At 39.5% G+C, this 10,351-nt stretch overlaps 1 protein-coding gene and 3 non-coding genes across 5 annotated transcripts in view; 1 reads left to right on the forward strand and 3 right to left on the reverse strand.

Annotated features, from left to right (window-relative positions):
* Positions 1-10,351, forward strand: part of LOC143281921 (organic cation transporter protein-like) — a 40,340-nt gene that overhangs the window by 19,016 nt on the left and 10,973 nt on the right. For both annotated transcript variants that reach the window (XR_013055197.1, XM_076587219.1), the window contains exons 6-9: positions 2,271-2,361; positions 4,390-4,635; positions 5,656-5,790; positions 9,774-9,859. Coding sequence is in view for 1 of the 2 variants with exons in the window: in XM_076587219.1 (XP_076443334.1) it covers positions 2,271-2,361; positions 4,390-4,635; positions 5,656-5,790; positions 9,774-9,859 (558 nt within the window). In the remaining variant the exon portion in view is untranslated. The remainder of the gene's footprint in view (positions 1-2,270; positions 2,362-4,389; positions 4,636-5,655; positions 5,791-9,773; positions 9,860-10,351) is intronic.
* On the reverse strand, positions 1,280-1,352 carry Trnar-ucu (transfer RNA arginine (anticodon UCU)). The gene has a single exon. It is a non-coding gene; the product is annotated as a tRNA-Arg (tRNA).
* Positions 1,570-1,642, reverse strand: Trnar-ucu (transfer RNA arginine (anticodon UCU)). The gene has a single exon. It is a non-coding gene; the product is annotated as a tRNA-Arg (tRNA).
* Trnar-ucu (transfer RNA arginine (anticodon UCU)) lies at positions 1,875-1,947 on the reverse strand. Its single transcript has one exon. It is a non-coding gene; the product is annotated as a tRNA-Arg (tRNA).

A 10,351-nucleotide genomic window follows, 5' to 3' on the forward strand; every position in this document is an offset into this window, starting at 1 on the left:
ATTTTGATCAATAGTAATGCCTAATAGCATGTGCTTAGTAACTTGTTTAATAGTATTGTCTTTATATTTTATGTTAAGTTGTGCTTCTTTTATGTTCTGTCTTTTCTGACGAGGACAAATTAACATGCATTCTGTCTTTTCAGGGTGCACAACCATATCATTAGCATCACACCAGTTTTCGACTGATTTCATGTTGGCATTCAGGTGATAACTAATTTCGTCAACATTGTGACTAGCATATTGTATTGATGTATCATCAGCAAATAAATCACAGATTGCATGTTGAATTGATAAAGGTAGATCGTTGATATACAAGGAAAATAAGAGAGGGCCTAGAATTGACCCCTGTGGTACTCCTCTTGGAACATGCCTTTTGGAAGAAATAAAGCCACGTGAATAGACAGACTGAATACGGTTTTCTAGGCAAGACTTGAGAAACAATAAGCAGTTATCGTCAATACCATAACATTTCAATTTTTGAAGCAATATTTCGTGATTGATTAGGTCAAACGCTTTTGTAAAATCAAGGAATATCACTCCAACCACCTTGCTGTTATTGATATCACGCAGCCATGCATCAGTTATTCTACATAAAGCGGTTTCACAAGAATGGTGCTGTCTAAATCCTGATTGATTGGTATGTAGAAGCTGATATTTTTCAATAAAGAATGTAAGACAAAGGTGTACATGACGTTCTAGAACTTTTGAGACAGAAGACAACAATGAGATTGGTCTGTAATTATTGACATCATTAGCATCACCTTTTTTATGCAGTGGAATAACCTTTGCATATTTAAACTCTTTTGGAAAATGATTTTTGGATAGACAAAGATTGAAGAGATAAGTAAGAGAATCGACAATATAAGGTGCAGATAGTTTTAATATTTTTGGACTAATGCCATCGAAGCCACACGAGTTTTTATTTTTTAGCGATACTAAATGAGATAAGACTTCATGAATAGACATTAATGGAACAGAAAACTTTGTTTTTATATCTTTATTATGACAGAAGTTTTCTAAAATGAAAGAAGAAGAAGAAGAAGAAGAAGAAGAAGAAGAAGAAGAGAGGAGGAGGAGGAGGAAGTTTCAGTTTCAGTTTCAGTTTCAGAAGCTCAAGGAGGCGTCACTGCGTTCGGACAAATCCATATATGCTACACCACATCTGCCAAGCACATGCCTGACCAGCAGCGTAACCCAACGCGCTTAGTCAGGCCTTGAGAAAAAAAGAAGAAAAAAAGGGTGAATAAATAATAGCTTAAAAAAAAGAAAGAAAAAAGAGCATCCCCGGCGGGATTCGAACCCGCGACCTCTGGATTAGAAGTCCAGCGCGCTATCCACTGCGCTACGGGGACTGTGAGGAAGAAGAAGAAGAAGAAGAGGAAGTTTCAGTTTCAGTTTCAGTTTCAGTAGCTCAAGGAGGCGTCACTGCGTTCGGACAAATCCATATATGCTACACCACATCTGCCAAGCACATGCCTGACCAGCAGCGTAACCCAACGCGCTTAGTCAGGCTTTGAGAAAAAAAAGGGTGAATAAATAATAGATTAAAAAAAATAAATAAATAAAAAGCATCCCCGGCGGGATTCGAACCCGCGACCTCTGGATTAGAAGTCCAGCGCGCTATCCACTGCGCTACGGGGACTGTGAGGAAGAAGAAGAAGAGGAAGAAGAAGGAAGAAGAAGAAAAGAAAGAAGAAGAAGGAAGAAGAAGAAAGAAGAAGATGAGGAAGTTTCAGTTTCTGTAGCTCAAGGAGGCGTCACTGCGTTCGGACAAATCCATATACACTACACCACATCAGGCCTTGAGAAAAGACAAAACAAAGGTGAATAAATAATAGATTTAAAAAAACCAAAAAAACAACCAAAAAAACCACCATCCCCGGCGGGATTCGAACCCGCGACCTCTGGATTAGAAGTCCAGCGCGCTATCCACTGCGCTACGGGGACTGTGAGGAAGAAGAAGAAGAGGAAGAAGAAGGAAGAAGAAGAAAAGAAAGAAGAAGAAGGAAGAAGAAGAAGAAAGAGCGCGCATTTAGGTCACGATGATCATTCCAAACCTGGCTTGTGTCAAGGAACGGTCGGTCGTTTTTACGGCAGTTCACTCGCACCGAAAAGACAGGTTTCAGTTTCAGTTTCAGTAGCTCAAGGAGGAAGAAGAAGGAAGAAGAGGAAGAAGAACAAGAAGAATGATATAATCCTCGCTTTTGACGATGTGGAAATGTGAGTTGTTATGCATGATCCAGCCCGGTGTGGTTGCTGTTTGTTGGCAGGCTGTTGCCCGAGTCCCTTGACCTGGCTGCTGATCAAGGGGAAGACGGAACGAGCCAAGAAAGTCATCCTGACCATCCTGCGCGTCAACAGGTGTGCTGGTGTCGCTGTTTGTTGTTGTGTTCGTGGGTGTTGTTGTTGTTGTTGTTGTTGATGTTGTTGTTGTGGCTAGGCCCAACACTCGGCTTATATCACAGATTGACATAAGTTTACATACTCGGCTTATATCACAGATTGACATAAGTTTACATTTGGGCCAACAGCAAAGTGAGAGCTGTATTATCAATGGTTTCTCCAGTCAATGGGAAACCATTTACAGCTTAGTCTTTTGTGAAGGACTATAACTCTCAAACTAGGAGGCAAAATTGCACTGGCTCTTGGTGCTGCAGCCTTGTGGGCTAGTTGGCCTTTGGGAACCATCCCAACGCCGACTGTCCTAAAACCCTCTTGGCCCAGAGAGTGGGGATGTACTTGGGCAAGACACTCTCCAGTATAATCAAATTCTAGCCCAAATAGTCGGAACAGCAGTTGCCTCCTCTGCTGTTCTGATGGTCATAGTCGGACACGACTGACTATCATATATATATATGTTGTTGTGGCTGTGTTTACGGTCTGTACATGTACATGGTTCAGTTCAGTTACTCTTGGAGGCGTCGCTGCGTTCGGACAATAACTCCATATACGCAACACCACATCTGCTAAGCAGATGCCTGACCAGCAGCGTAATCCAACGCGCTTGGGGATAGATGGATGGATGGATATGTGTGTGTATGTGTTGCGTTGTATTGTATCGTATCGTATCGTTTTGTATGTTAAGAGTATGTTTCCATGCATGTATGCCTGTATGTTTTACTTGTACCAGTTATAACCGGAACAGACAAGATTGTGTTTGATACGATAACGTATAGCCCAATTTAGATATTCTAAAAACAACATAATTTCTTTACGGACAGACAATCACACAAAAAATTCTGAAAAATTGAACGTACATAAAATAAATAAATATTGTGGTCTGTTTTGTGTATTCACGCAGGCTGCTTCCCACACAGATCTGGACAAAATAAGATTGTGTTTGATACGATAACATACAGCCCGATTTAGATATTTTAAAGAGAACACCGTTTCTTCACGCCCAGACAATCACGCGAAAATTAAAAATGAAATGAATGTACATAAAAAAAAGATATAATGTGGTTTGTTTTGTGTATACACACAGGCTGCCTCCCATCCCAGATCTGGACAAAACAAAACTGTGTTTGATAGGATAACGTATCGCCCAGTTTAGATATTTCAAAGAGAACATCATTTCTTCTCTCACAGATGATCACGCAAAAATAAAACAAATGAACATGTATAAAAAATAAATGAATATTGTGGTGTGTGTTGTGTATTCACACAGGCTGCCTCCCATCACAGACCTGGACAAGACAAGACTGTGTTTGATACGATAACGTACAGCCCAATTAAGATATCTTAAAGATAACATAATTTCTTTACGCACAATCACGCGACAACTAAAAATAAAATGAACATACATAAAAAAAAGAAGATATATTGTGGTCTGCTTTGTGTATACACACATGCTGTCTCCCAATGCAGATCTGGAGAAGACAAAATTGTGTTTGATACAATAATGTATAGCCCAATTTAGATATTTTAAAGAGAACATCATTTCTTCTCTCACAGATGATCACGCAAAAATAAAACAAATGAACATGTATAAAAAAAAAAAAAATGAATATTGTGGTGTGTGTTGTGTATTCACACAGGCTGCCTCCCATCACAGACCTGGAGAAGACAAAATTGTGTTTGATACAATAATGTATAGCCCAATTTAGATATTTTAAAGAGAACGTCATTTCTTCTCGCACAATCACACAAAAATAAAACAAATGAACATGCATAGAAAATACATAAAATATTGTGGTCTGTTTTGTGTATTTACACAGGCTGTCTCCCATTCCAGATCTGGACAAAACAAGACTGTGTTTGATAGGATAACGTACAGCCCAATTTAGCTATTTTAAAGAGAACATCGTTTCTTCACGCACAGACAAACACGCCAAAATATAAATTAACATACGTAAAAAATATTGTGGTATGTTTTGTGTATACACGCAGGCTGCCTCCCATCCCAGACTTGGACAAAACTCTGAGCTTCTTCTCGCGGGAGTCCACGGAAGACGGTAACAAAGGTGACCCGCGCGTGCAGGCAACAAAAGCAGCAGACGACAAAGCAGACGAAAGACCGGTGTCTGACGGTGTCACCGCTCCTAAAGACGACCAGTCGTCTGTGTCCTACACGGTTCTGGACCTGTTTAAAACACGACGAATATGTCGCTACACCCTCTGCATGTGTTATTTGTAGTATGTACTGGTTCTTTTTTTTATTTTCTTTTTTTTAATCATTTAAAAAGCTTGTATCTGTCAATAGATCGATCTCTGTTACTTTCGTTGATCATGAAATTATCGTTTGAACACAAGAGAAGAGAATGCAATGTCTTGGGGAATGTATTCTTAAATATACTTGAGGAACAAAAGACTGTTATGGAAAGTGATGCAATACAGGCATTTAGGATACGTCATGGTCGTATCATCAAAGATAATGAAGCAGTGGCGAAGTGGTCAGCGTCTCGGACTAACTGCTGGGAGGACGCAGGTTCGATTCCCAGCGAAGGTGGGTTTTTCGGCCAGCGGCCGGCTCTTACCTAGAGTTGCGTGTGCTATGGGCTTAAATTGGGGATAACTTGGACCACACAGTCGAGTATCATCCGCTTCATGGATGCGTCTTTGGGTGTGTTGCTCTAATTTCCTAACCAACACTGCAAGTGTCTGTAATTCTCGGGCTTCGTTGACGCCGGGAATATCATTTTGACAGGAAGCGAAGAGTTACAGCCTTGTCACGTTGTCCCAAACCCGAACAGACCTCCATAGCAGCATTGTCATCATTGTCATCCTCCTTCTCTTTAAATAATAAAACAGTCTCCAATTCTGTGGCCTTTTCATACCTTACTCTCATGGTGACCTCAGTGTCGACACCAACAGTATCAGTATCAGTAGCTCAAGGAGGCGTCACTGCGTTCGGTCAAGTCCATATACGCTACACCACATCTGCCAAGCAGATGCCTGACCAGCAGCGTAACCCAACGCGCTTTGTCAGGCCTTGAGAAAAAAAATAGAAAATAAAATAGTAATAATAATAAAAAAAAATAAAATAAAATAAAATAAAAATAAATAATAATATAATAATAATAAAAATAAAAATAAAATAAAGTAAAATAAAATAAATAAAGTAAAAAAAAAAAAAAACACTTAAAAAAAACAACAACCCCCCCCCCCCCCCCCAAAAAACCCCACCAACAGTACACCTGTTTTTGTTGGTTGCAGTTTGGTGAACAGTCTTGCCTATTTTGGTATCTCTTTCTTCACCCCTCTCCTCAACGGGGACAAGTACCTGAATACCTTCATCAGTGGGGTGGTGGAGGTACCTGCCTACATCGTCTGCATTATCTGCAACCGCAAGTGTGTGTGTGTGTGTGTGTGCCTGTGTGTCTGTGTGTGTGCGCGCGTGCGTTTGTAAGTGTGTAAGTCTATGTATGTATGTGTGTGCGCATGTGTGCGTGTGTTTGTGTGTGTGTGTGTGTGTGTGTGTGTGTGTGTGTGTGTGTGTGTGTGTGTGTAAAATGCCTGTTGCATTGAACTGGAATTTTCCAGAATCATTTATTTCTGTCTTACATTATTATTCTCTACAGCTGAGGCCCCTGGAACCTTTTTATTGTTGGAGTGCATTGTCCATTTATTTATTCACTTTATTTAGTATTCTATTCTGTTTTTTTAGAATCACACACACACACACACACACACACACACACACACACACACACACACACACACACATGTATATATGTATGTGTGTATGTATGTATTTTGTACATTTCGTAGTCTATATTTTCCACATTCTGTTCTCTCTCTTCCTTCTTCAGTCCCGTCCCCTTCGCCCCCCCCCCCCTCAACCCCCCCCCCCCCTTCCGCACCCCACGCCCCCTCCCCCCTCCAGCTCAAATGCCCCCATTTCAGTTGAATATTTCTTCCCCTACCATTGATTTTCACAAATGATAATTTCTAATTAATGATAATTATAATCACCATTATGATAGAAAAAATAATAATACAAATAATGATAATAATAATAATAATGATAATATTTATTTTCAGTCTAATATCATCATCTCAGATGAACAGACTATAAATGAATAAACGAACGTATGTATGTATGAATGTTGTTTTTGTTTGTTTGTTTGTTTGTTTGTTTTTTTTCTCATCTCTTTCATTCCTGCACTGTTTGGTGTAGGTTCTCAAAGCGTGACGGCCGCTTTGGGTCTTTGCGTGGATCAGGCATCTGTTCACACCCCCCCCCCAACACCCTCTCCCCGGCCCCCTCCCCCCCACTCCCCTTTCTTCCTGTTTTTCCATTCTGTTTAATTAGAAATCATCATTTGTGAAAATCAATTGCAGGGGAAGAAATATTCAACTGAAAAGGGGGCGGTTGAGGTGGAGGGGGTGGGGTCTCTTTTTGGTCTCTTTTGCACTGCCGTGTCCCCCCTTAAGCAGAAGTGGTGTAGCATATATGCGTCAGTCTGCTCGCTTTAATGGCACTTTGAAACTGAAACTGACGCTGTCCAAAGCATCGCAAATTTCTCCGCACATGACCTGAAAGAGACTTGGCCAAGGGTATCTTGTCTCAATTACTATGATATAATAATGATAATAATAAGGATATTTATATAACGCTGAATCTTGTGCAGAGACAAATCAAAGCACTTTCGCGCCTGTCATTCACACGTATATATAACTCTGAGACTGGAGAAACTAAAGACAAGGAAGAGACAGGGAAGGGAGGCTATTTTGGAAAGCGGTGGGTTTTAAGGCCAGACTTGAATGAGCTGAGTGCGGAGACCTGACGAAGCGAAAGAGGAAATTCGTTCCAATTGCAGTGATATCTGGATAACAATATATTTGATCCAAGCACGACACTGTCGGAATCAGGAACGACCAGTTTGCTCACTTTGTTGCGATATAACTGGGTGGGTGGGTATTTTGTTGACAAAAAAAGTTACGAAGGAATAAAGCGAAAGAAAAAAAAACGAAACTTGAACAATATAACAACAGCAACACAACGCAGCTCTAAAGTTGAGAGGAAATAGCCTTAGGTTAACCCCTAGGCTGCCTGCATGACGAGATAACTCGTCATGGCAAGCATGTATGCTTCGCTGCCTGCATGACGAGATAACTCGTCATCGAAATATTCTGACTTTTCCCTGGTTTGCATTCACTTCCTTGGCAAAAATAGTGGTAGCTTTAGCCTGGGGAATCTCTCTAGATTCTATTCATAGCTAGAAACCCCATCTACGTCATGAAGCAGTCCTTTATTTGAATGTTTTGGTTGGGTCACTGTCCAAGTGTTTGCCTGACTTCTCTCCTCGCTCGCTCAACAAAATGTCGGACTGACGCCGTGCTCAAGACATGCGATCGTGACGAACTAAATCAACCATGATTTCTTTCTTTAGCTGATGCTCAGAAAGAATTGAAGCGTAAATTCGAAGGAGAAGATAGAGATGAACATTTATAGGACGATCTGATAGAAAATAAATGAATAATGAAGAGAGTGGCCACGATGCGACTGTCAGTGAGTGATGCCGGCTGTACAGATCATAGCAGACGACAGATGACCGAATTAGCAGCAGAGCGATAGTCTTGGCACGCAGCCAACGCGGTCTGATGAGAACTGAATCAAGTGACCGTGTGAGAGGGGTGAGGAGGAGGGGGGGTGGAGACTGAGGGGGCGTGGCCTCACATCCATCTTATCACTTGGAGAAGTCACAATGTATTGTGTATCTATCTCTTAAAAAAAAATATATATATATTGTGGTTGTTCTAGTATGATTTTGTGTTTGCAGATATCCATTTGTCCAGAAAATATGATGTTTTTGTGCAAATTACCTGACTAATGTTTGTAATGAACAAGTTGAAAATGTGACAAAAAACAAAACACTGATTTCAAAACAACAGCATGTCACTAAAAATATATAAAATGGGAAAACAGCATGTGTTTTGTATTCTTTATTCATTTACCTTTCAGAAAATATATACTTTTATGGGTCTTTCTCCAATAACAAAGAGCACAGAATTTTTTGAAAATTTATACCCGTTTTTTGTGAAAAAACCCTGGCAAATAGATTTCACTTAAATCTTATTTTCCTGGCAGCGAAAGGGTTAAAATGTCCCGTATCCTTTTTGTCGGCATCCAGGAGTCATGACCTGGATGCGGCCCGGCCCCCTCAGAGTGTAAGAAGTAAAGGGCCAAAACACTTGACTGAGGTGGGGGCTTCTTCTCTGAAGACCTAGTGTTGTCCAGCTCTACCTAGAGTTTCTTATCACTACGGCCATCGGGGCAGTGACTTCATATCCACTGTGTCTTGCGTCTCGGCATTAGGAGGGCGAGGCTGAAGTCTTCCGTCGGTTTAACTTTCCCCAACCGACCGAAGCCAGGAACCCATTCACACGTGGGTGGAGTGAGGAAAATGAGAATAAAGTATACCTACCTTTTCCAAGGACACAGTGCCATGCCGAAGTGGGGCCTCGAACCCCGAGCATTGGCCTTACAAAGGAAACAGCACTGATTTGCTTTGTGTGTGTGTGTGTGTGTGTGTGTGTGTGTGTGTGTGTGTGTGTGTGTGTGTGTTTGCGCGCCTAGAGTTGACTTAATCAAGATTTTGAGCCTTTTAGATATTATCATTATTATTAGTAGTATATTTATGTATTTATTTTTTATAATAATAATAATAATAATAATAATAATAATAATATTATTATTATTATTATTATTATTTAAAAAAATCAATAATAAAAAAAAATAAAAATAAAATAAAGTAAAAAATAACAACAACAATAATAATAATAATAATAATATTATTATTATTATTATTATTATAACAACAACAACAATAATAATAATGTTATTATTATTATTATTATTATTATTATTATTACTATTATTATTGATAATAATAATAATAATAATAATAATATTATTATTATTATTATTATTATTATTATTATTATTGTTGTTGTTGTTATTTTTTACTTTATTTTATTTTATTATTTATTTATTTATTTTTTTGTTATTATTGATTTTTTTTTTCTCAAGGCCTGACTAAGCGCGTTGGGTTACGCTGCTGGTCAGGCATGTGCTTGGCAGATGTGGTGTCGTGTATTTGGATTTGACCGGACGCAGTGACGCCTCCTTGAGCTACTGATACTGATACTGAAACTGACACTGAAGGAAACAGCACTGATGCATTGAAAACAGGTGAGCAAAAGGAAGAACAGGAGACGCACCCAGTCAACTCGCTGCAAAAGATGTAGCCTGCAGTTTTGTGACTCGGTGAAGTACGTGGATGCCTTTTTTTTTTTTTTTTCTTTATTTTCTTTTCTTCTCTTTTCAGAATTGGTCGCCGGTGGCCCATACTTGGGTTTCTGCTGATCTGTGCTGCCGGCAACATTGCTGTCATTTTCATACCGGATGTATCAGGTGAATGTCTGCATCTTTTCCTGCTACCTTAGCTATTGGGTGTTTCTCTGCTTTTTTTTTTTTTTTTTTTTTTTTTTGCTTTTTGACTCACTCGTGTAAACAAAGTGAGTCTATGTTTTAACCCGGTGTTCGGTTGTCTTTGTGTGTATGTGTGTGTGTGTGTGTGTGTGTGTGTGTATGTGTGTGTGTGTGTGTCCGTGTGTCTGTGTGTCCGTGGTAAACTTTAACATTGACATTTTCTCTGCAAATACTTTGTCAGTTGACACCAAATTTGGCATAAAAATAGGAAAAATTCAGTTCTTTCCAGTCATCTTGTTTAAAACAGTATTGCATCTCTGGGATGGGCACAAAAAAAAGAGAAAAAAAAGCCTAATTATATGCAGACTGCATTTACTGTTATATTTATATTTTTTGTATTCTCTAAACTTGGCACTTTGACCTCTTATTCTGACACAACAACAAGAGGAGTCATTATTATCATTTTTTGTTCAA

The sequence above is a fragment of the Babylonia areolata genome, chromosome 5 (genome assembly GCF_041734735.1).
Source record: "Babylonia areolata isolate BAREFJ2019XMU chromosome 5, ASM4173473v1, whole genome shotgun sequence".
Taxonomy (NCBI): domain Eukaryota; kingdom Metazoa; phylum Mollusca; class Gastropoda; order Neogastropoda; family Buccinidae; genus Babylonia; species Babylonia areolata.